This window comes from Pinus tabuliformis, chromosome 7, assembly GCF_031772625.1.
Source record: "Pinus tabuliformis cultivar Carrire ecotype Pingquan chromosome 7, CPIR1, whole genome shotgun sequence".
Lineage (NCBI taxonomy): Eukaryota > Viridiplantae > Streptophyta > Pinopsida > Pinales > Pinaceae > Pinus > Pinus tabuliformis.
In genome coordinates this window covers 1,979,114,059-1,979,140,992 of record NC_142293.1, presented here as the reverse complement: position 1 = coordinate 1,979,140,992, position 26,934 = coordinate 1,979,114,059, and the positions used below count along the sequence as shown (strand labels likewise).

At 33.8% G+C, this 26,934-nt stretch overlaps 1 protein-coding gene across 4 annotated transcripts; it reads right to left on the bottom strand.

Annotated features, from left to right (window-relative positions):
• Window positions 1-9,245: 9,245 nt before the first annotated feature.
• On the bottom strand, window positions 9,246-23,212 carry LOC149256407 (cyclin-dependent kinase F-4-like). Of its 4 annotated transcripts, XM_089460736.1 has the most exons (22): window positions 23,015-23,212; window positions 17,574-17,850; window positions 17,386-17,428; window positions 17,171-17,294; window positions 16,989-17,073; window positions 16,538-16,849; window positions 16,291-16,369; window positions 16,023-16,091; window positions 15,704-15,793; window positions 15,407-15,545; window positions 12,338-12,440; window positions 12,202-12,254; window positions 12,056-12,122; window positions 11,757-11,865; window positions 11,447-11,512; window positions 11,273-11,341; window positions 11,059-11,122; window positions 10,638-10,757; window positions 10,501-10,532; window positions 10,185-10,260; window positions 9,975-10,038; window positions 9,246-9,773 (listed from the first exon to the last, which is right to left on the bottom strand). In XM_089460736.1, exons 6-22 carry the CDS (start codon window positions 16,543-16,545, stop codon window positions 9,581-9,583), a joined length of 1,401 nt encoding a protein of 466 aa, XP_089316862.1. In that variant the 5' UTR covers window positions 16,546-16,849; window positions 16,989-17,073; window positions 17,171-17,294; window positions 17,386-17,428; window positions 17,574-17,850; window positions 23,015-23,212; the 3' UTR covers window positions 9,246-9,580. The 4 variants fall into 4 exon arrangements, with proteins under 4 accessions (XP_089316862.1, XP_089316860.1, XP_089316861.1 ...); XM_089460734.1 differs by having other exon boundaries at window positions 16,538-17,073; XM_089460735.1 differs by having other exon boundaries at window positions 16,538-17,073; window positions 17,171-17,283.
• Window positions 23,213-26,934: the final 3,722 nt, after the last annotated feature.

Genomic DNA, 26,934 nt, shown 5'->3' with positions numbered 1-26,934 from the left:
ATTTTTGGTGTTACAATCGTTTAAGGAAGAAAACATAGCTTTGTTTTTAGCCATGTGATAAGAAGATCCAGAATCAATGTGCCACTAATTAGAATGAGAAGAAGAAGATACATTTAGTGCATAACCCGACCAAGATGCTTGACAACCACATGCAGAAAGTGTTATTCCTGAAGATGAAATTGAAGTGAAGTTGAAGAGTGCTCCAAATGGATGTTATGCTTCTTCATTGTTGCTTCCAATGCTTCCATCTTCTTAAAGCATGTGGATTCTAAGTGGCCATCAATGATTACAAAAGTTTCAATGTATATCAGTCTTCTTCCCTTTGTTTTTAGTTGCCTTATCATTTTGTTGAGTTGATTTTTCATTTTGAGACTGAAATTGCTTAGGACCTTGTTTGGTTTATGACCATTCTTTTTAGGATGTTGCTTCTTAGGATTCTTTGAATTTGGTTGTTGTTGAGATGCTAAATCTTTCTTAGAAGATTTTCCAGTATTAAGAAGACCAAGCTGTAAGAGTTTTTCTTATTCTCTTATTAAAGAATCACAAAAGGCATCGAAAGAGGGGGACTTGTAGTCATGTCTTTGAAAAATAAAGGCTTCTCTAGTAGAATGGAAGGTGGAAACAAATACAGGGTAGGTTAGTCATAATTTTGTAAGAATGGAATAGATAAGGCTACCATCTTCTTTCTTAACCTTAACACCTTCCAAGAGAAGTCGAAGGATCTTGAACTTGGACAAAAAATCTTCAATGGAAGAGAAATTATTGGGGTCCAACGTAAGCAACTCATTTTCGAGTTGAGGGGCTCTAATTTCATTTTTAATTCCAATAACTTTATTGAGTTGTTTCATTGCTTCATTGGGGGTATCAATTTCTGTGATATGGAATCTAAGGTCTGGAGAAATAGAGATCCCTATCAACCCAAGCGCTTGATCTTGCTTATTTTTCTATTTGGCTTGTTTATGTTCATCTTTCGGTTTAGACTCTTGGCCAAAGACTATTCTATAAAGACCTTTACTTCTAAGTAAATCCACAATGTAGGATAGTCATTGGAAATAGTTGGTGTTGTCAAGAATGACTAGGCATGGACTTTCCATTTCAAAAGAAACTGAAGTTGCAAATGTTGAAACTAAGTGTTCCAATGGAAAGATCTCGAAAAATTAGGCCGATTAAAAAAAAATGGCTCTGAAAACGGCTTCCGGATGAAGAAGTTATGGTTTTTTAAAGAAAAATTGTTGAAGATGTCGACGAACCACGTGAATGTTGGGAAGTGAATGTGAATGTTATATTTAAAAAAAAAAAAAAAAAATCCTCCTTCACCTCGGCCCCCCACTTTCCAAACTTAATCTAATTAGCTCACATATTAAAAAAACATTACTTTATGTGACCCACTTTTATCAATAAGTGAAAGTCACTTTTACAATGGTATTTTATGAACTATCCACTAAATTGTAGCTTAAAAGATAAAGTGACTTTATAATTTTATTTTTATTTTTTAAACCGAAGCTTTCGAGTGTGTGCACCTACAAACGAAAAAACCAAAACGAACACGCAAAAGTAATCCAACCCTTATGGCTTAAACTTAGATTTGCCTGAAAACTATATATTTTCCTCAATGTTTTTGGTTTTTTGAGATCACACTAAGGCATGACCGACAAGAGCATACACATGAGAAAAATATTTAATTTCGTTTATGGTTTGTCAAGATCACACAAAGTCACAGGGCAAAGAGCATATGCATAAATGAAAGGTATAGATCTGGTAATAAAAAAAACTATAAAAGGCTATAAACTGAAATAAACATAGAGATAAATAACTAAAACTGCAAATAAAAACTATATACCTCCATATCTTAAAAATGATGTAGCTAGGGCACTATCGGAAACCTTTTCGCGTGAAATGAAACGGGTTCCTCACTAGAACATATGCTTCTAACACAATAGAGCAGTCCTCTTGGCCTGAAAGCGGTTAGAAATAGTAGATCTAATAAATGACAATCGGATGCAGTTGTATAGGCTTCAGATTTGGATCACCAACGGATGCGGCCCTCGAATAGCTCTAATACCATGTAGGAATTTACAGGGTAAGTTCCTTAGATAGAACACCAAAGGACACCGCTCACAAACAGATCGCAGATCAGTACACCAGTGTTCTTGATGTGGTTAAAACCCTCGAAGAGGGAAACAATCCATGGCCTAGGTCAACGTAGTCACTTCAGGCATTTTATTAATGTAAAAGAAAGAAAATTGACATAAGCTTCTCTCATGAATGGTCACCTAACAAATGACCCTCCATGCTCTTTAAATAGAGATCATGGACAAATTAGGTGTTAAGCCACAGATCAAGTGTCGGTAATACCGAGGAGAGAATGAACCATCGGATCATTTCATGTCTAGAACATATCGTGACCGTCGGATTGTAAGTTACAAAAAGTACATGCTAAAGAAACACACTTTACCTAACTATACACTAGACCAAGTTGTACTTAATTATTTCCTATGTGTCAGAATATCCTAACAAAAAATATTCATTTCTCTCTATGCAATAGCACTAACACAAATGTAGAGCTCTTAGCTCTGTCATCTCTTTTGTATGTTGTAAATTATTTTGGGGTCAAGAAATTACAAATATTTGGGGATTCCCAAGTTCTTGTCAATTTGTTGTGCAACAGGATTGGAATTGGGGTCCTCATCTTTACCATATCCTTCAAGAAATCATAAGTGAAGCAAGCAAGCTGGAATGGTTTGAGACCAAACACGCCTTGAGGGAATTGAATGCTACAACGGATCGCCTATCGAAAGAGGCATTACAAGGTTGTCCAGGTGCCTTGGAGATAGCATAATTCCTAGATGATCAAGCACTGGATAGAACAATTGTCCAATTTCAATAGTAATGATTGAAATGATACAAGAACTTGTTTTAATTAATCAAAGTAAAGACAAACTTGTGTTTGTTTTTTGTTGATAGTCATGTAAAGATTTTAGGCTTTTGTGATTCATACTAATTTTGATAATGTCTTTCGGATTAATCACATCACAAGTTGTTGGTCGACGTTTTGAACCATCTAATGTGGTTCATCCTCAAGACAAAGGTGATAAAATCAATCAATCAGAATGTTTAAATAGCAAAGATGCATCTAGTTCCAGAGTTAGTCGTTAGGAAATAGTTGTTGAGAATTAGCTCTTAAAAATTAGTTGAATATATATATATATATATATAATCATTTTGTTTTATTTATTTTTATTTTTATTTTTAATTAAAATAATATTAAATTCAAATTAGTTAAATAACTTAATAATAAATAAGAAATGAATATTTGTAAATGTATAATCATAATTAAAAATAAGTTTAATTTATTTTCTATTTATTTTCTCAAATAGTTATTAAATAAAATTAATAATATTCAACAATTAGATTCAAATGTTGTTATATTAAAATAATGGAGAATGTTTTAATAGGAATTCAAAGAGAGCAAACAGAGCGGGGATATATATATATATATAGAAAATTTAATTCTAAAATAGACTATGCTTTACTTTTGTAAGAGGGTACCTAACTGCAGGGTGTCAGGTGCAAGAGAGGTGCAAAGAGAGCGGGGATATATATATATATATATATATATATATATATATATATAATAATTTTATGAAGAGAGGGTGAGGATCCGACTTTTACTTAACTTCCAACTATCATCCATGTTAAGAGTAATAGCGCGCTTTTCAATTTCAAAGAGAGCAAAGAGAGCGGGGATATATATATATATATATATATTTTATGAAGAGAGGGTAAGGATCCGACTTTTACTTAACTTCCAACTATCATCCATGTTAAGAGTAATAGCGCGCTTTTCAATTTCAATGGCTTTCAAGCTTCCTATGATGGAAGTGATCTCTGCGGAAGACCTTGTAAACCCTAAAGACAAGAACATGCGATGAAATCCAAACACCATTTCTTCCATTCAACATTAAAACTATCCCCAACCTAAACTCTACCTAAATGGTAAAATAATTAAAATAAATACCACAACTTTTCTTCAAGCAATGTATCCCACATCTTGTTAAAAGTTGCATAGCCAATTTTTGTGCCTTAATCAAATTCGAAATCTAATGGCATTACAACCAAATAAATCAACAACTCACCTAAACAAAAGAAAACAAACTCGCAACTTATTTTCAATAACAACGTGATGAATAAGCAATTCTCATCAACCCTAGTTCATCCCAATGTGCATATTTATAGAAAATTTAATTCTAAAATAGACTAAGCTTTACTTTTGTAAGAGGGTACCTAACTGCAGGGTGTCAGGTACAAGAGAGGTGCTTTATGATGCAAGAAGAAATCTAATCCTTTGCTTTTCTTGGAGCTTGGGTTTAGTTTCAAATAACCTGGTAAAAGTCTATCATTGTTTCAAGCAAGACTTCCCTCCCTCCGACCCATTTCAAAATTCATTGTAATTGGAAACTTCAAGAGCACAATTAGATATCTACAATTAATCTCATAATACTTTGATTCCATAAGTCAACTTTTGAAATCCCTCTTGAACTTTCCTTTGACCAAGTTACGTCTAACATATACTCCCAATCAACCGTCAAAACACAGCATTACAAGAATAAATCTCTTCATGAATTAGAAGGTATTCTTGTGATCGATAGGAGGAGATTCACTTTTCCTATCCCGTAATGCCCCCTCCTTGGTCAACATGTGGCAAAGACACCCTCATGGTCTCCCTCCATCACCCCTATGCATGTCGCTTTGATTCAACGCCCCTCCTAGATCCTCCACTTCTCCTCAATCAGTGCTCAACAGACCCTGCATCCTTGCCCTTCTACTTTTCTCTATACTTACCTTACTAGCATCTCTATTCTAGTAGCTCCCTATTGGTCTTCTACCTATTAGCTCCCAAATATTTTTGGGTATTCCTTCAATTTAGCAACTACATTGCACTACCATCCTCACCCTTTTGCCTATCTAAAATACTTGATTGGCAACTCCACTCTGATAGCTCCATGTTCGTCTTCTACCTGTAAGCTCCCCATAGCCCCTGGATGACTCCCAAATTTTGGTTTAAGTGCTCTGATGATCAAGGTTTTGCGTCTTAAATCTCAAGTGGAACTTCTCTAAGAAACTCTCATGCAACACAAACATTCAAGAGTCCTTGAACGATGAGATAAAGGCTTTGCAGTGTGAATTGTTAGATTTAATAATTGAATGTGACAGCGTTCATTAGACGTAACCTCTCCCACTCCATTAGATTGTGTCTTCTCCCACTCCATTAGATTGTGTCTTCTCCTTCAGTGAATCAATTCTTCTGTGACTTAAATGCTCCAAACCTAGATACAAAGCAGAACATCAATATAAGGAATCAGTGCCCACCATCTCCAAGTTCCTTTTAGTGTATTGTTCTTGTGTACTAATTCTAACAATGTCTTTTAAAAATTATGACGAAAACAAGGTCCTTTTGGACTGAAATTTTAAAATTTTGTTGTTCAGCTCTACTAGGATGTTTGCTATTATAAAATTCTTCGTTGCGATCCCCCAAAAAAACCCAAAAAGGTTACCTAATTGAAGAAGAAATCACTTTAAAAAGACATCAGTTGATACATTGGCCCATGAAAACATGTTAAATGTATTTAATGTTACACCAAAGAAAAATAGCATCCAAGTTATTATGGGACTCATTTAATAGCTTATGAATCTATCCAGGATGGTGTGAATGCATAATCCTAAAAGCTAGACATTAAGTATTATAAAAAATATTTTTAAGTATTATCGCTCTATAATGGTAACATCTAAATAAAATAAAAATAAAAAAATCAATTCTCATCACCACAATTTTGTGTCAAAATAAAACATTTTTATAGCTGCAGCAATCATGGTATTGTGCATTCAGTTTACCTTTGATTGCATATTAGTTTGTCTTTTACCAAAAATTTCTGCCTGTTATCCATAATTTAATATTGATAATTCATTTTTTGTTATTTTTTATAATTACTTAAATTTATTTATTTGTAACATGATTAATTGAGATCTTACTCTTATATTTCTGTTAATTACTAATTTTTTGTTTTTAGCTTTATTTCTTGTTTAATTAAAAGTTTTTATTTTTCTATTATTTCTATTTTCATGAACTATAATTTTCATGAATATTTTCAATTAAAATGATTTTATATTAAAACATTATTTAATTATATATATATATATATATGGTGTTAAAAACGATGGCGATCAAATGATGGGACGTCGGGTAGCTGGCACAGGATTAACAAGGGTAGGAGAAGGCGGACTTGAAGACTGCATGAGGCAAAGAAAGGAGACGAAGGGAGTTAGAGGCTGGGAGGCACGCTCTGCAACCTGTCAAGGAAAGAGGTATGAATGCGTGAAATTGTCCACTACTTTCTCTGATATCACCGGCAAGATTAAGGAAACGGGAAGAGGTTTATCAATTGTAGAAGGTCGACGAAAGGATAGGGACCGAAAACTCATATATTTTAATATCAGTCAAAAGACAGAGTGTGGGAGAATGAGAAAGGCTGGGGTCGAGCTGAGCAAGGAAGGGAGCCAGACAGGTCAGGAGAAGAGCATGCAAGGTTCACGGTGGGATACCGATTAGGGGCAGTCGGAGATGGAAAAGCAAACGGTTCGGGAGGAGGAGAAGACCCCTGAGCAGATTTACCAAGTCCATTCGAGGAAAGGAGGAGCGGAGAAAGTCAAAAATTCCGAAAGAGAGAAGCAAGGGGAGGGAACGAACCAGGAAAAGAAAACTAAGGGGCCTGGAGGTGAGGAATTTACAAGGAAGGCATCCTTTGACGTTGGGTAGGGAAGCAGGGCAGCTGCCAGGAACAAATCAACTCGCCCAGGTCGCGGAAGAGGGCATAGGGGCAAAGGAAGGGGCCTGGAGGTGAGGAATTTACAGGGAACGCATCCTTCGACGTTGGGTAGGGAAGCAGGGCAGCTGCCAGGAACAAATCAACTCGCCCAGGTCGCGGAAGAGGGCATAGGGGCAAAGGAAGAGGTCGTCAAACCGGCAGACAGGAACAGAGACCCCCATCTCTAGTTTGCCAGAGACGAGGCCGTAAAACCATGAGGCATATGGTGCAGGAGGCAGAAAAGGCTTATAATGAAGGAACCGACGCCGATATCCGCAGGATAATCCAAGAACTAGAAGCAAATGCAATGCAGGAAGATTCGGAACCAGAGATGGAAGACTGGGGTAACCTGATTCCTGACCTGGGTAATACCAGGGGACGCCTGTCTTTATACAAGCAGGCCTTACATGTTTACTGGGTGTTGAAGAGATTACTGGCAAAGGCAATGGAATAGGTGGCAGCGGAAATGGCAGAGATGGCTCAGGGCATTCCTAATTTGAGGAGAGAAATGAAGAATCTTCAGATGGCTCAGGACATTCCTAATTTGAGGAGAGAAATGAAGAATCTTCAGATAACTCTGCTCATGCAGGACTGCAAGCTGGAGGAGATTCAACAACAACTGAAGAAGTTTGTTCCAGTGACAAAAGATGAAGGCACTCCACCTGAAAACATGGTAGATTAATCCTTCTAGCTGTGCTCATGGTTTTCCTTGATAATTCGCCGAGAACAAGCTCTCTTTTTTCTGTCTATAGTGTATAATGTCGATAGGAAATCAGATTAGCATTTTTGGCAGTATCGTTTATTTGGCATGGATAGGCAGACTTATTCTTTTTTGCTATTGGTCGGCTTACAAAAACTTAAGGTGATCAACAGACTCGGTTTCCCTTCGGGACAGGTTGAGGCCACCAAATGTTTGTACTTATTTCAACCTGGTTAAATAGAAAATCAAAGGTCCTACTTTAGCTTAAAAATATATATATTTATTTATATAATACTAATAAAATATGTATATTAAAGTGTATATATATATATATAAACATTATTAGTTAATCATATTTCTAAATTTTTTTCCAATAGCATTCAACAATATAGTGTTTTATTAGTTTTATTTTTTTGATAGCGATCTGTCTTTATTGTTTTTTAGTTTATTACTATGTAAACAGGGACTAATTACTATGTAGCACCTTATTAAATATCATCTCAATATCAAGCTAAAATCTGCATAAATTAGAAATCATGCATATATTTCTTAATCTCCACACACAACTTAATCAAATTTAATATGCAATGCAATTAAAGCATCCTAAATTACTAAATAAAAAAATAGCTCTTACACAATTAATCTAAATAACTGAACTCATATATGGAAGGCAACTAAACTCATTTAAAAAACACGTTCCATTTCAAATGGCCCATAAAACAAACACCGGACTATAACTTCAAATGGCCATAGCCATGTCAAGCAATTATGTAAACACAACATAGCCAAAATCAAAAATTATTGATATATTAGATTATTAATTGTTGTTCAGATATCCTAACTGAGTATATAATTTGTTCCCTTGGCCAATAACAAGAACAATAGCCAAGACTTAATATCAAGTTATCAAGTGTTATTCAAATATCTAAACTGAGTTATATAATTTGCCAGCCAACAATAATATAACTATAGCATAAGCTTTAACTCTATAAAGCTAAGGTCATGATTGTCCCTCGGTACAGTTACAGAACGAAAACTTGAATGGCTATAGCCATATCAATAATGGGATCACTGCACTACCACAAACAAAATTATTGACATATTACACTACAAAATTTCTTTAAAAACTCCAAAGCACAAACCATAATTAAAGAATCCAAACATTTGCTGAACTTTGGGACTATCTTCACTAAAATTCGGTTGGAAATTAATGGCCCCATTAAAAACCTAGAACTTCAATCGTTATTCAATTATCCGAATTGAGTATATAATGCAATCACTGCACAACCACAAACAAAATTATTGACATATTACACTACAAAATTTCTTTAAGAACTCCAAGGCGCAAATCATAATTAAAGAATCCCAACATTTACTAAAATTTTGGACAATCTTCACTAAAATTCTGCTGGAAATTAATGGCCCCATTAAAAACCTAGAACTTCAATCGCTATTCAATTATCCGAACTGGGTATATAATGTAATCACTGTACAACCACAAACAAAATTATTGACATATTACACTACAGGATTTCTTTAACTCACAACGCACAAATCATAATTAAAGAAACCAAACATTTACTAACATTTTGGACAATCTTCACTAAAATTCTGCTGGAAATTAATGGCCCCATTAAAAACCTAGAACTTCAATTGTTATGCAATTATCCGAACTGAGTATGTAATTTGCCAACTTAGCCAATATAACTATAGCCAAGGCTTCACTTCTATAAAAACACGGGACCATGGCGTGTCCCTTCATTCAGTTAAGGGACTTTTCTTTCTATTTGAGCTCCCCAAAACTTACAGGGACCTTAATTATATAATATATTCTACAGACCACTGTCAAGCTCAAACAAAAACAACCATTGTTAATTACGCAGACCATATTATTCAAGACAACACTATATGCTATCAGATGCACTGTTATGCTTATTACAAGTCTAACTATTGTTTGAAAACATCATAGGCACCATGCAATTTACTGGTTCTTAATCCTTCAACCATAACCAAATATTCATTGCCTTCGATGATAGCCAGTATTCACATGCTTGTCAAAACGACTATGTCCAGTGGCAAGAACCCCCGAGTGCTGTGCAGCTCTGTTAGATGATCCTAACAACTCAGGCTGGCTTCGCCAAGTACCTGCCTTTACGTTGGCTCTGGTTGACGTGCCAGGTGGACGCCCTGAAACCTGTCTTTCCATTTGCCTGAAAAGAAAAGTTTCAATCTGATCAAGACACGCTGAAAGAACACGATTGTAATTTTGGTTTAGAAATTTTTTATTTACCATCATTCACATATCACAATCACAAACAACATAACAATTCAAACTGCTGCTATCATCGTCCAAACAGCGAGCTAATCTGTCTTGCAAAACAAAAGGTTATGACAAACACATAGCAACATACCTATCAGAGGTATAAACAGGTTTGCTGGTGAAGCCCACAGAATTTCGAGCCACAATTGGAGGGCCTACATGTCCAATGAACAAACCAAATAGTCATACACAAGATGCCAGCAAAAAACGTACCCTATAAAGGAGAGTGTATTGTTAAACATTTATATTGAACTCCAGTAAAATGGAGAGATTAAATTCAAAAAGTTGTACCCTACTCTACCTTCAAGATTATTAATTGGAAGCTGATAACAAGCCTGTTTGCCATTAGTTTTGAAGAACTGCTCTTGATTTGTGCCCTGAGATTACAAATAGCTGCCTTTTATTAAGGTAAACATTAAATAATACTCTATGCATTCACGGCAGAGAAAGAAACTGGGTCCATGTACATACACACCTTGTTAAAACTAATTAGTTGTTTTTAACAAGTTGATTCCTTGCATAGCCAATTCACACCAAACAATAAATCTACATATACATTATAAACAGAAAATATAGGTGCCAGGATGTATCACACAGAATGGAAATCAAATACATACCTGTCTTTCCACAGACAATCTGCGTTGTGGTCCTGGAATTCATAAAGAAAAGGGTGAGATAATTGCTTAGAAATGACTACAAAAATTTTGCAACCTACAAAAAAATATTGGCTGTTGCCTTAATTCAAAATAATTACCTGAATTGACAGAATGATACATCTTTGCAGCTGAGGGGTTACTTGGTGTTTTCATATTACCCAATACCTCAAAATTCTGCCTACTAGGTTTTGCCTCAGGGGCTCTCTTTCCTTTGTTAGCTGCTTAGCATTACAAAAGCACCACTTAATAATAAACATAGCATATTATAAGGCTAACAAATTAGCTCAACCAGTTGTAGCTGATGTTCCTGGGCATTTGGCTAGTTCTGCGACAGCAGATGCTAATTTGAATCATCCTGGATTAGGCACACTAGTCTATACCAAGGGGTTTTTACATGGATGCCATCCACAAATGTGGGGAAGTAACCCTTGGAATTTCCCATCAAATTTTCCTCGGAAAAACAAATAATAATAAACATAACCTACTTTAACACAAAAATAGATCAGTAGCATCAGTCACCTGAAAAGCGCTGCTTTGAGATCGGCTCTCTTACTCTCAGGGAAGGGGGTATATACACGCAGGCCTAAAAAGAATAGAGAGTAGTCTTAGATAAAAACAGAAAAGTTTCAATCTTCAAAAAATGTAGACGTCACAGGATCTGAAGGGTAGAAATTAAAAACTAAAACTCTAAATAATACTTAAATGCAGAGAGCTTTTGACCAATTAAAAAGACCTGGAAAAATGGATGCTTTAGTGATTCAGCTGCAGTTGGCCTCTTTGTTGGATCCCATGCACACAGTGACTGCAAAATTCCACGATGTAACCTCAGCACCAAATATATAATAAAACAGAATGTGATAAAAACTGAAAACAAAAAAAATCTGCAATGAAAGTACAACCAACTTACAGCCATGAGATCAACAGCTTCAGCACTTGCAGACGGTATCAAGGTCGAAAGATGAGTGGAAATAAACTATACCATCAAAATTAAAATAACTTAGCATATACCCAAGACTCAAAGTAGTTAATATTACAGATGAAAACCAAGGCAGGCACAAACTTTAATTGAAACATTCAAGACACTTCCATGGAAGTCCGAAGAAATTATACCAGGGAAAATCAGAATGCCCCCACAAACAGTAGACAATTTTTTTTATAACTACAGATAAAAAAAACAACAACAAAAAATTATTAAACAACCAAAAAAAATTCCAAACCTGAGGAAATTGATACTGCATAGAAGTGGCAAGCCTTAAGCCTTCAGACCATGTCTGGTGATTAGGACTCCCAATTACACTACATATTTTGTATATTTCATCTGCTTCGCTGCATCAATTACCAGAAGAAATCAGTGCATGTGATCATTGCCTAGAAAATATTAAGGAAAAATGCATCCTAAGAATCTAACACAGTAATTTAGGAGGCAAAATTACGATAAGTGCCATGTTATTCCCAAAGAGACTAACATAGCAATTTGAAAAGCAACATTACGAGCATAAGTGCCATATTATTCTACCTAGAACCTGGAAAGAGCGGACGAAGGGTAAAAAGTTCCGCCATGATAGCACCCATAGCCCACATATCTGTCATAAAATAAAATGCAGACTATTAGTTTACAAGGAGAAAACCACAACCTTGTGCCTTTCCACTCACAATACATACCTACGGCAGAGCCATAGGAAGAAGACTGCAGCAGAACTTCAGGAGCACGGTACCTGCCATCCAGAATTATAAATAAGAACCCGAATAATAGTTCAGCAACGAAAACAGAACATAACAAACAAACATATAAATTTACCATCGTGTTGAGACATATTCTGTAAATGGTGGCTGTGAGCAGACTTCTCGTGCAAGACCAAAATCTGCAATTTTGATAACGTCTTTGGTAACTAGCAAATTTTCTGTTTGTCATCAAGAATAGAAAATGGCAAATCAGAAAAAAAAAAAACTCGGTAACAAAATAATCTTGTATATCTGAAACACGATAACTTATTATATATTTATGCTGAACCTGTCAGTTCCCGTGACAGGATGAAATTGCCAATGTTCAACCAAGTTTCAATGACGGGGATGCAGGAATGGGGAGACGAACAGTACGTGTGGGAGCATCACAGGATGAAATTGCCAATGTTCAACCAAGTTTCAATGACGGGGATGCAGGAATGGGGAGACGAACAGTACGTGTGGGAGCATCACAAATTTAGGGCAATTCAGGGGATGGGAACATCAGGTTATATAAATTTGAGAAGGAAAATAAAGACATGATTCAAATTCAAATACAATAATGAAATACATTGATTCATACATCATAAATGATTCAATAAAATCGAAATAGTAAAATATTGTATACATAGATTTAAATTCATCATTCACTATTCTAGAATTTACAATGATTTAAATTCACAGCTTATTATTTTAAAATCTGATTGGTACTAAGCGAAATAGTAGATAGTAAAGTCTGAAGACTGAAATAGTAAATTGAAATTTCTCAAAATGTCAAGTCAAAGACTCGGTCTGATGTCATCAACAGGACCGGTTATCGAACCAATTGACGTCAAAACCAGAAACCAGAAAAAACCAGACCAAAATGTCAGTCAATTAAAAAATACATAAATATTCAAATTTTGAAAAAAATACGTAAATATTCATGTGCATCCATATGAACCCAAACCATAATATACAAATGTGCAAAGTTTCTCGTATTATAGCAAAAAGGTGCATATAACCAAGATATGCACCAAGTGCAATCATTTTTGAACCCAAAATACATCTACAAAGAGGGTCTACAATGTACATTGCCTCTATAATGCAAAAAAGACATGTTATAACAAATACCTACATATCATCAAATTCATTGTCTGTATTACCCTCTAAGCTAGGGTCCTCTCGCTCCCACTCCCAATACACTCTCCGAGCGTGAGCGCACTCCCTAAAAAAACACTCCCTGCCTTTTTGGGAGCATTTAGTCTTTTTTGCTAAAAAAAAAAAAAAAAAAATTGCAGTAACATTCCAAATGCAATTTTTTTCCAAAGAAACAAATAAGTTTTGAGTGGGGCACCAGCAACCTAATGATCAAGCCTATGGCCCTAGTATTGATATGCAATTCATGGTAATGTTAAATTCTTAAAGTAAAAGTGACGTCCTTTTATTTAGATTTTTAACATTACCATGAAACGACTCAGAATGTTTGAGAGTGGTTCCGACCTCCATTGGATTTCATATGGAGAAAGTAAAATTTTAGATTTCATTCAAAATCCAGCAGACCTATCAGTTTTTCAGGATTGGGGGGATTGCAATGTTTCCATTGGATTTTGTCATGTATTAGGGTATGGAACTCGTATTAATCAAAAGCACCAATCCCCCAATGTACCTTGATGTTAGTGACATTGGTTATCAATCTCCTCTATCATGACCCTCCTAAAAATGTACACATCACTCAAACAAAATCTTGACTTGACATGCTATGCTTTTTCTATCTTGTGTTAATGCTTAGAGGGTGATAGTAATGACAAAGAACCCTATACAGATCCAGAGGTAATGACAAAGATACCTCTGATTATTAATGCTTAGAGAGTGATTAATGACAAAGATCCTGATTTTCCAACAAGACTAGAAAATTAAACATTTCTCGTGGTGGCAAGACTCAAGAGGCCCAAGCATTAGTAATAGATGATAGATTTACTTTTCTTTTCTAGTTTCTAGTAGTTTTAATAACTATTGACTCTTTGAAGTTGGCAATTATAACTCATTGGTAATGAATTATGAATATGATGCTTCGTGAAAGTTGAAAGTTGTTTCATTTCATTTCATTTTATAACATTTCATTTCATGTTAGATATTATTTGTTGTAATGGTTACACTCAGCTTACAAGTACAATTTTGGTGATCAATGATGATAAATGTTATATATTGAATTTTGAAAGCTTGAAACTTTAAGATTGATGAATCATGATTCATGAGACTCAATATGTTGTATGTTACTAACTTGTGGACGTGGTTGATGAAGATTATAACTTCTAGATGATTGTTGTTATATGGTTTAATCTATGTTTTTTATATCTAATTCATCATTCTACATGTTTTTGTTGATATATATGCATCAAAATATAAAAAATATATATATTATATAAAAAACACTCTGGGATTCACTCCCAAACTGGGAGCTTCTGAAAATGTCGCTCCCACTCCCAAGTAACCTTGCTCCAAGCATTAAAATAAGATAGAAAAAGCTTAACCTGTCCAACAGAGATTTTGTTTGAGTAGGACAATTTGTACTATAGGGTCATGACAGAGGAGTTCAACAATCAATGTCACCCACACCGAAATACATAGAGGGCTTAGTGCTCTTGATTAAATGCTAGTTCTATACCATCATATAGAATCCAATGAAAACATTGCAATTCCATCAATCCCGAAATCTTAAAAACTATTAAGTCTACTGGATTTTGAGTGGAATTTAAAATTCTAATTTTTCCATATAAAATCCAATGAGATTGGAACCAAGCCTAAAACATTCAGAAACAATTAATGGTAATGATAAAAATTTAAGTAAAAAAAATGAAAAGTTTCCCCTCCATTTCCCTGAGTTTCCCAAAAAGGGGACATGGAGAAAAGTTTCCCAAACATCCCTGTCCCGGGGCGTGGGGAGCCTGCCCAACACTGGGAAACGCATCCCTGTGGAGCACCGGAAATTGCCAACAGGATCGACGGAGTATCATCACAAACATAGAAGAAAACACCCTATACAAAAATGATAAATCTTTACAATCAATTCTATCAACGATAGCAGTCCACAGAACTTTAACACCAAAATTTCATACCTTCAAAACTGGAAGGCCAACATAGAAATAGTGGTACATATTCTTACCAGGTTTAAGATCACGATGAAAATATCCATGTTGGTGCATATAAGCAAGAGCTTGAAACAATTGGAAGCACCAGTTCCGTACTTTAGATTCTGGAAAAAGCTTGTCATTGTCTTTCATTAACTGGTACAAGTTGCACTCCTAAGACAATAATCAATAGAAACCATTAAAAATGACACTTCTGAGACAATATAACAGTTAATAAGAATTGCAAGCCTGGCCCTTAAAATAGTGGTTGAATATGATTCTAAAAGTTGCAACCTATTCTTTCCATTTCACAGGTAAAGAGTTCTGCATACCATGTACTCAAAAACAAAATACAAGTGGTCGTTCTCTCTGATGACCTCCTTCAGCTTAACTATATTAGGATGATTCATTTTGCGAAGAGACTGGAACACAAACAACACCATTTATTAATTAGCGTAAAATATGAATCAGAAGTTTAAGTATAAGTTTACGCAGAATTCAATAAAAAAATCAACTTTAACGAGATTTTCAACCTTTTACCTTTAATCCAACACCATTTATTAATTAGCTTAAATAACGATCAGAAGTTTAAGCATTATATTACACAGAAATCAATAAAAAATCAACTTAACATGATTTTCAGCCTTTTACCTTTACTTCCCTAAGACTCATACATTCCTCCCATGAATAATACTTCCTCTTCATTTTCTTGATGGCAACCTATTAAAAGATAAGAAATATATATGAGATCAAATGGTTTCCTACCAAATACCACAGTCCTATTATGTTAAAATAGCTTAATCATAATAACTAATAATTATTTTTAAATGGGCAAATTTCACACTGAATTGCCATGCTAGTATGACGGATTTAAAGCCAACTATGTTGTTATTTCTAGTGTCAAGCGTAAGGAACAAACAATTTCATTGGTTGAGCGATTAATCGCCTTCCACACAATCCCATAAGTGCCATCTCCCAGTTCTTTGATAACCTTGTACCTACAACATCATTCGGTAGCTAAGAATAGTTATCAAATGTAAAATGTAAAATGATTATAGTCTAAAACAAAGAGTTGAATGCAATGATAAATTATTCTCTATCACGTAAATGTACCTATATCTAGCATAGCATATAGTAGATAGCACCGAGAGAATTTGAGAACTTACCGATCCATTGCTCTAATGGAGAGTCGCTGGAAATAACAGAGTTCAGTAACTCGGATCTTTCTTATTCAATCTGAAAGCTGTCCATAACATGGAGAGAAAAATGCAAGCTATAGCATTTCAACTGACTCCATGCTGCAGCTTTCAACAAAGAAAGTCCTTGTAATGCACCAACAAATATGGTAACTGGCTGAAAACCAACAGCCATTAACCCTTAACCAGAAACCCACAGCAGCTAGAAACCGCTTGGTGAGGGGACTATTTTTCCAATAAAATTTGCAATAATTTCTTCTCAATGTTCTTAGTCATCATTCACTGTTGCACAATGCATCATGAAAGATTTGACTGCATTTCCAGGCCTCATGTAGAACTAATTTTAAGTTGTTTGTGAAAATGCAGGGCTCATAATAAAATTGCATTGCAACTCAAAAATTAAAATCACAAACTCATTTACATCTGTCCATGAAAATTACAGCACCAGCTAACTTAAACCCAAATGTGAACGAAAGAGGCAATCCACGAGACTGGCAAATTTACGCCTGGTATTGAACAGAAAAGTGGGAACCAAAGTGAGATTTACACCTATAAGTTTGGAAACTATATAGAAAATCAAGAAAAAAAACATATAACTGATACCTTAGCAGATAGCCAGTTTTGATTTCCGAGGGTCAAACTAAGACTACCTATATGCAAGTTGCTAGTAGCACACCAATTGAACACTTCATATTCCCTTTTATATGCTGGGTAAGCTGAGTTAATCCTTAAAGCACAACCCCAATGAATGGTCAGACCAAAAACCCTATATTCACAAAGCCAAGATAGTAATGTTTCGAGAGAGAAACAACCCTTACCCCTGAAAATCTCCAGAAAAAGTCAAAACTGTAAGATCCGGCACTGTAAAAAGACACAAAAAAAAAGAGTTAGAAGCAAAAATTAACGATGCCAAAAAGATAACTCTGTGAAACAAAATCATCTAATGTACTTCACAAACAAATAAACTTGAGTATGCCACTACAGGACAAAGGAAATAGAAATATACTTATTGATCAGCAACGAGTAGATAACACCCTTTCCAAGGAATTGCATGAGGGCTTCTGGTGTGTTTGCAGAACAATATATTTGCAATTATGTACAGCCAATGAATGCAGGAAAGCGTAACTCGCAGAGGACACCAAATCTCCAAAGAAGAGCTTTGAGGAATGATAAACCTCGAACTTGGTAATAACCTGATCCACAGCACACGGACTCCATATCTTCCAGGCAGTGGATGAGCTTTTCAACATAGAGAAGGAATCACTGAACAGCCGTAAACAACCCTAATACAAAGGGAAGCAGGGGGCAGTTATTAATACAAAAAATACAAAATGGAAGGGAAGCAGGGGCAGTTATTAATACAAAAAATACAAAATGGATACAACCTTCAGCATTCCAATAAACTAAAACACAAATGTAGAATCCCCCTACATCCTGAGACACATGGTTTGGGTTCCTCAATGATTAGGTTCGGTTGGTTTGGGTTGTTCGAGTTTGAATTTTTTGATGAGGTTCTCACTTAGATATATAAATTTGATTTGAAATATAGCATAAAATAGTAAGATATCAACATTAATAAAAATAAAAAATGATATCATGGATTTAGAAACTGTAAAGATAGATTATAAGTTTGAGTTATGGCATCAAGTTATAAGTTTTGAGCTGTGGACTTGGTCAATAGCTATAAAATTTGATGAGGTTCACCAAACTTCGAAAAAAAAAAAAGTTAACTTCACCAAATTTCAAACCTCAAGGCTGAAATTGCGCAAACCTTATAATATAGCCAACATCCATGGATAAATTTAAGCTTGTAATACTAAATAAATGCCAAAGTGGATTTTGTGCATTTCATTCCAAATCAGCAGTTAACACTAAAGTTGCAAAAATTTAGTAAATTATATGAAACAAAAGCACAAACAAATGTGTTTCAAAGATCATTAACTGAGATACAATACCAACAAATGCGTCAAATAGATAACTATTCTGAACTGACAACATTATTCTATATAAAATAGGAGAAGTAATCAATATAAACATGTCAAATATCAATTTACTGCCATCCGAGGCATGGTTGGCACTGAAGACAATGGTATATCAGGCCACAAACCAACATTCAAATTCCCCTGTACACAAAAAAAAATGTTAGTAAGTGGGATTTAGGAGTGGTTTTACTTTTAACTGAAAAGTACCCGTCACAGAAGCTTAGCCATTTTTTTCTCATAAAAGCAGAGACTCTTTGGGATGCCCAAGCTCTTCAGGCCAGCTGTAATGCTTCTCTTTGAGAGAGAAAAAAGATATCAATTTGATAGAGAAAAAAAATATCAATTCGAAAGGCAAAAAAGTGATCATGAAAGGGGATGCCCACGCTCTTCGGGCCATCGGTAATGCTTCTCTTTGAACTTAAAAGTACTTTCAAAGAGAAAAAGATATCAATTCGAAAAGCAAAAGGAGCAATAAGCTGAAAGTGAAGACCAAACAAATTATTTTACCCAAGTCCATCCTGCAGCCCTGCACTGCTACACATGGGGATTTGGGATAGCCAACCACAGAGAAAACATGAAATAGAATAAATCCAACAAGATGATTTTCAGATGGGGTGTAACTCAGTAAAAGTAATGAAATAAAATCCAGTCTCGGATTCGGACCCCTTAGCTTAGGTGATTCATGTTGATGTTTTGTGTCTCTTTTGTTGTAAAAACTCCTATGCGGAGCACCTTAGGCCAGTTCTTATTTTGAGTTTTGTTATCTCGTCTCTGTGGAGAGTTTTATTTTGAATCTGGTCTGGTACATAGTTTTAAAAACCAGTCGGTTTACTAGGTAACCAGGTTGAACCAGGCAAAAAAAACCCACTTTAAAAGCTGGCTTCGCCAAAATACCACAAAAACCAGTCAAACCGGCCTGTTTATGACGGAACTGGCCGGTTTATGACGGAACCGGCCGGTTTATGGTCAAACCAGCTGGTTTATGACGGAACCAGCCGGTTTATGGTCAAACCAGCCAGTTTATGACGGAACCGGCCAGTTTATGCTTAAACCAACCAGTTCATTGCCAAGGCTGCGGTGGACGGTGACAGACCCACACGGACTCTGTTTGGAAGCTCCTGGGTGTTTTGGAGAAAAATGGTTGTTTCCCTCCAAAAACACCCTCTCCAAGCCTTTAAAAGGAGCTCACCCCCTTCATTTGCCTCACACATCTCATTTGGAGTTTTTGTGAATTTCATTGGGAGCTTGCAGACTATTGAATTTTTGCTGGAGTAGTGGAACAACAGAGAGTTTGAACTAAATAGTAGTCACCATGCCTCCAAAAGCCAAGTATATTGCATGGACTCATTGTGATATGATTGATGGCAAAATGATTTGCTAATATTGTCAAAAATCTATTGAAGGAAGGGGTATTAACAGGTTCAAGCAAAACTTGGCTGGGATAGGAGGCCATGTAAAGCCATGTAGAGCACCAAATGAAGTAATAGGGCATATTAGGGCAGAATACCTTCAGAAGTTTGAAACTCAAGTCACTGAACCAGCAGAGATGTTTGTGACTCAAGCAGTTGCAAAGTTTGGGAGTCGAGACTCAACTATCCAAGTTTGATCATGATGAGAAGTTTCAACTTTCAAAGTTTCAAGTGATAATGTTGATTACTAATATCATATATGTAGACTTGTAGTAGGCCAGTGGCCCCATAGCTTGTAGGCTTTGTTTTTGGACTCTAGAGGCCATTTAGAGACTCATTGATTATATATTTTGTTGCTGATATGTATTGCACTTGGTGCCATTTTGATATTTTCAACTTTACATGGTATATATATGAGCAAATTTTGTATATTGTATCTCTTGGTTTGGAATCATGGTTCTAAATCTTAAAAACAGTTCTTTTTCATTAAAAATTAATTATTTCAAGTGTTTTTATGAAACTGGTTCATTGAGATTTAACCAGTCCAGGTTTGACTGGTTCCAATTTGAAACCCGATTTATTAAGTAAATTGGTCCGATCACCGATTCTGGTTTTTCAAACTATGGTCTGGCCTCCCTAATAAAAGACAACCAAGACTGTCCATACTCAATGTAAATTCCAGCTTTCTTTTGAAGCCAATACAATTCAACTTACCAAAAGAAAAAGAAAAAGTAATGAAATAATATAATTAAGATAAAATGTTTGTCACAGGGAATACAAATCAGTTAGTAGACAATAAAATTCTCAAATGATGTAAAACATGTCAGGGCACACAGACATAAGCCCTAGTAAGGTTCAATTCCTCAAAAAATAAAGGCAGGCAGTGCTACCTGCAAGGGGCAATGGGGGATTATTGCTCAAAGTAAGCAACAACTTACTTGATAGGTGGTAGATGTCGTCACTGTTGTATAGTAAGGAATTATTATTAAAAATAAATAAATAAATAAAACGCATTTGCATTTGCATGATTTGTATGATGGGTGCTAAATTAATAAGCTTAGTAAGATAGAGATGTTGTCTTTTATGTGTTCTTCATCATATATATAAAAATAGAAAAAAATCTATATATATAAGAGAAAGATTTGAAATATAAACAATATATAAAAAGTTAAAAACTGTTGTATAGAGAAATAAAGGGAGATATCAGATTTAGATATAAATAGAATTACTACGAATATGATAATTACATAAAAATATTATAATGATGGTATGTAATTAACACTATATTTTTACATATCAATATCTACAATCACCTTAAAAATTATCAAAATATTTACAACATGAAGGATTTTCTAGAATTACTAAATAGTAAAAACATAATAGCTACATAAAAATAATGTTGCAATTAATAATATATATGTCAGTTAATAATATATATGTCAGTTGAGCTTAATCTCAAATTGTACAGAAGAATGATTGTTATCCTCCTTACTCGCAGTTTCAGTTCCAGCAAATGGATAAGCTTGTTATACATAATAACTACATAAAAATAATGTTGCAATTAATAATATATATGTCAGTTAATAATATATATGTCAGTTGAGTTTATCTCAAATTGTACAGAAGAATGATTGTTATCCTCCCCACCGTTCCAGCAAATGGATAAGCTTGTTATAATGGCTTCTAGCACTTATATATAAAGATTCTCTGATAAATCCAGAATTAAAGCTTAAAAGATTTGATTCTTTTCAGCACTTAAATAGATCCAAAATTACAGCACAAAGGATGGAATTAACATGGATCTATATTGGTACAGAAAAATGAAGATGCTGTGGATGCCTGATTGATGGCCAATATGTCCTCAGCAAAATTATTGAATTATTGATATCATTGTACGTTGGGAAAACCCCTTGCTGAGATTTAAAGAACTGGTATGTGGGTACAACAACATGGAAATTTCAAGGAACCGCGAGGCTTAAATTGGTAAATCTTTGGATTTTTTAAAATATAAATTCTAGATATCTGACAAATCGTGCAGTTTAAATTGGTGAATTTTCAGATTTTTTAAATATAATTCTAGATATTTGATAAAAAGCTGTGTAAATTGTTTTATAATTTTAATGCTTTTATATTCATAAATACCTGCTTTATATTTTAATGGTTTTCCCTATTTCATAGAAAAAAGTGGCAATTTCATTCACATAGATCAACTTTCTAGGAAAGTTTGCTCATGTATAGGGTGTATAAACAATTTTTTTAAAGCACTTGTAACCTTTTACCGATTTTTAAAAAACACTCTAATTTAAAGACACTAAATTAGAGTGGGGGTCCTCTAATGAGGCGAAGGAATTGTTTGGATGGCCAAAAGTGAAAAATTTCGAAAAATCTTGTAGAGACAGTGTTTGAATCGTGTTTTTGATGGTGGAAATGGATTCAGCACCATCAAAAACGTCTAGAACACTTAAAATTTTGAAATTTAACAACTATAATTTGGATTTACAAAAATCCTTGCCAGATTTCTTCTAAATATAACCAGAATTTCTATAACTTTCCGGGCAACTCCTCCGCTATGAGATTAAAGTGCCGCCAAATATTAACCTAAATAGCAATAATTACGCAATAAGAATTTCTCTTTCAAACCCATTTATAAACCCTAATTTATCCTGAATCAAAAAACAGATTTGGATGGAATTTCATAATTATAAATCTTGAATGGCCGGCAAGACATCGACCTTCCTTCGTTTATGAACGGCTATATGAATAAACCACGCGATTAGGGTACAAAATATGAAAAGCCACAGAAAAAACTGAAATAATTCAAAATTTAAACCCTATGACATGAAAAATCATAATAATAATTAAACCCTCGAAAGGTCAACATCTGGGCAGAGTAAATTTCTTGAACAATAGAGGTGAAAAACACAAAAACAGCCATGGCCTTCCAGCAGAAGACAAATCAGATAAATCTGATACAGATAAACAAATCTGAGAACACAGATCTGAAGAAATCATCCGCATTATTTTATTTGAAGGAGATTGAAGGGAGGGATGTGTACCTTTTCGTCGATGGGCTCCGGCATAACCTCCCAAGCCACCAGGCAAAGGCCGAGATTCGATCTTTCGACCTCACCCTGCACTCACCTCACCTCTTCTATAATATTAATTTGAGAAGGAAAGAGTTAGACACGCTGGGTTTCTTGTCAGACAATTTATACGGGTTCGGGTTTAGAAAAGAGAGCAGCCGGGGTTACGGGCAGGTGTTATGCGATTGTCATATTTTTTAATCATCCACCTCATTTGTATTCCTTTTCCATTAAGACCTTCGAAAATGTGGAATTTTTATTTTTGTAATTTTTAACGATCCACCTTATTTTGTATTTTTTTAAATCAAGAGTTTTGAAAATAAACCTTTTTTATGCTATTCTTTTATACGAATCATTTACAATTTATACTTTGCTTCTACGCTTATTCTATTTCGAGAAGATATGCTTTATTTATTGATGTATTTATATGTTTTTATTCGTGGGAAAAAAAATTCTCAATAATTTAATGATGGCTGTAACGCAATAAACTTGTCATAAATTTATATTGAGAATTTAATTTAATTGTTATTTTGGGAGAATAACCATGTTCTCACTATTAAACTACAGCTTTATTATTACAAGTCCGAAAACCCATAATTATCTTGATTATCGCTTTTTAAAATAATTATATTATTATTAATACATGATTCAACTTAAAGCCAGCTTTATTTTTATTAATTTATTTTATATTTTAAATGTGTATAATAGTAAACATGATTTAATATCATTTTTATTTTTTTATTTTGAATTAGGATAAGTTTAGCATGGGTTAGTTTCAATGTTGGATGGAAAAACGATTTCACCAATGGGATGCTATCACTAGTATTGTGTGAAGTACAATCGAGCTTGGACACCCCTTGGGATAGTTTAATTCCCTCAAAGGTGGTTACCATCCTCAACCCTTCCCATGAGTTTAAACCTATGACCTCTTGTAGACTAAGCCTCACAAAAACCAATTGGTTTACCCCTTATGGATGAACTTTAAGAATAATTATGTAAAAAACCCTGTTGAATCCTGAAAATATGTAGATGTTTACACTTAGTTATATTGCTATCAAAGATTTATGGAAGTAAATTGTGTTTTAGTTTAAAATTTTAGAAGTTTCTTGGACCCTCCACTCATTATCAAGGGTAAATTAATTAAGTTTTGATGATTCAAATTATTGTTGAGAGGGAAATTAGATCAAAAAACTCATTTCTTCAGCTTTCAAACCCCTCTCCAACATATAGAGTGGACATTGGACCATCATCAAGGACAAAATAACCTTTGATGACCCAAACTAGTGCTGAAAGAGGAATTTGTTTCTAATATATGTGTCTCTTTGACCAATTCTTTCTATAAAGGCTAACAATGAGCATGTAGATTTTCACAATTAGTCATATTGCCATCAAAGAGCCTAACAATGACAGCATGTAGACTTCCACAGTTAGTCATATTGCCATCAGAAAATTTTGGAAGTAAATTGTGTTATGGGTTTGAAACCTTCAAAGTTTCGAGTGGACACTCCATCCATCATAAAAGGCAAAATAAACTTTGGTTATCTAAATGAATATAAAGAGAAGAGATCAAAAGTGTGTTTCTTCCATATAATTCTTTAGGTCCTATTCTCGTATAAGAAATTGAGAGTTTCATATTTTTATATTAAATAAATATTTGCACTATAACTTTATAATAAAAAATTATAATTTTCCTTTATTCTACTATTATTATTATTATATAGTTGGTATTTACAAAAATTTTATCTAATAAAAAGTATTTCTATTATAATAATACAAAACAAAATTGCCCACGGCGCGTAGAATAGACAATGACAAGGTGCTATGTTAATACAGTTCGTGGCGAAAAAACCACAGTTTGAAACTTTGTGGACAAAAATCGAGTCATGCTAAGTGCTGGTGTGACCTAGGCCACGTGCAATCCCCTCATGATTTTGATAGCTTAAATGCCCTTGCGACGCGGCTACTTAAGCCACAAATTAAACATATCAGTCATCTCAGGACTCATATTACCTAACAAATAAAAACAAAAACCATAATTATATATATATATATATTCATCAGTTATATATAGATAGTATTTACCATTTCTTTTTTATTAAAAGTAAGTATGTATCCTATAATAATATTTAAAAAATAAAAATACATCAATATTATATATATATATATATATATGAATGATTGTTATCATCTCTTCCAAATTCAATTCCTATAAGTGACATGACATGTTAAAGTTATATTGATTGTAATGTTGTAATAATTTTGAGTTTTGAAGAATATCTTACCTTTATTTATAAACTAAACAATAAATGACTTAATGATATAGGAAAGAAAAATAATATATATATATATATATGTATGTATGTATAGATATACATACATACACTTGGCAAAGCAAGGCATCTTGTGTGATAGTGATTTGGGATTTTAATAAAATATTTTTTCGTGGTTGTGGATAGAGTTTCATTGGTAAAAAGATAAGAATGTTTATAGATGGTTGTAAGAAGAATAAACTTATTGCATGTTAATGAGGAAGTCCAAGATCGAGTCTAAGGGACAATCGGTATACTTTTCAACCTAAAACAACCTTCCACAAACCATGTTAGACAGGTTAACTAAGTTACAAATCTGACTGGGACATGAGATGTCCACAGTATTTATTACTGAACTTAATTATTGCATCGAGAGGCGCTCTCCATCCCAGTTTGGTAGAGATGTTGTAATGTAATGTCATGTCATGTCTTGTAAACACTTTAACTGGTCTATATATATATATATATATATATATATATATATATATATATATATATATATATTATTACATGGTTTTTGAGCTTTAGGTTTATGAAAACTTGTGGTATTGACTCATGGTGTTCATGTGGAATATAGCTTATTTAAAGCATGAAATTAAACCAACCTAGATCCATCTTAACTCTAGATATATCCAGCACCAAGAAGGATCATATCTCTTGAAATGCAAATCTCTTTAAATGAAAAGGTTTGATCCCTCTCAACGAGAGTTAAGCTAGATTTAGAGTGGTTATATAGATAAATTTTCATAACATATCCTAAACTAAGATGTTTATAACTATTTTATTTGTTTATAACTATTTTATTTATTTTTTTAATGTAAAAGAGCTACTAAAACATAATTTTGTGAAAATCGTTATGAAATTAATAAATATATATTTGTGAAATGAAATTTTGGTAAAAATGTAAAAATATATATATTTTTTTGAATAATATAAAAATATATTTTAATATTAATAATATATATATATATATATATATTATTATTATAAAAATATATATTTTATTTTTAATAATAATTATTATTAAAAATATAGATACACCTTTAAACAATATTATTATTATTATTAAAATTAGCTTTTATAACTACAAAAATTTCAATGTAAAAAGTATTCCTTAAACTTTTCGCAATGCCAATCTGAACTTTTTCTTTAAAATGATTTCCATTGTGTTTTATGTTTTTCACTAATAAAAGTCTTATCATTTTCTATGTTATTTTTTATTTAAAATAAATAGCTCTCGTTTTCTTAAATAGTCTCATACGATTTATGTTTTTCACATTGTATTAAAGAGTGGAAGGTAAGGTCGTTGCACGATCACAACATTGATATTTATTATGATAGTGACTTCCTACTTACCATTCAATTATAAATGGATAATTTGTAATATTTAATAAATTGAGTTAACTTAATTAATTTAATTTAATGGTTGAATTTGAAATTTCTAAATGAAATTGTATTTTATTTATTTATTTATTGATATGTGGTTCATGAATTTCGGAGATTAATGATCCACAAAATATGTGTATACTCGAAGGGATTACTTCCTTTTGACTCAATCATTTATGTAGGAGCATTTTATTTTTG

Coding starts and splice junctions, on each gene's coding strand:
- LOC149256407 (XM_089460734.1), bottom strand. Junction 12,123..12,201: donor TTCCTATGGCTCTGCCGTAG/GTATGTATTGTG, acceptor ATTTTATGACAG/ATATGTGGGCTATGGGTGCT. Junction 10,533..10,637: donor GTATCATTCTGTCAATTCAG/GTAATTATTTTG, acceptor TATGAATTCCAG/GACCACAACGCAGATTGTCT.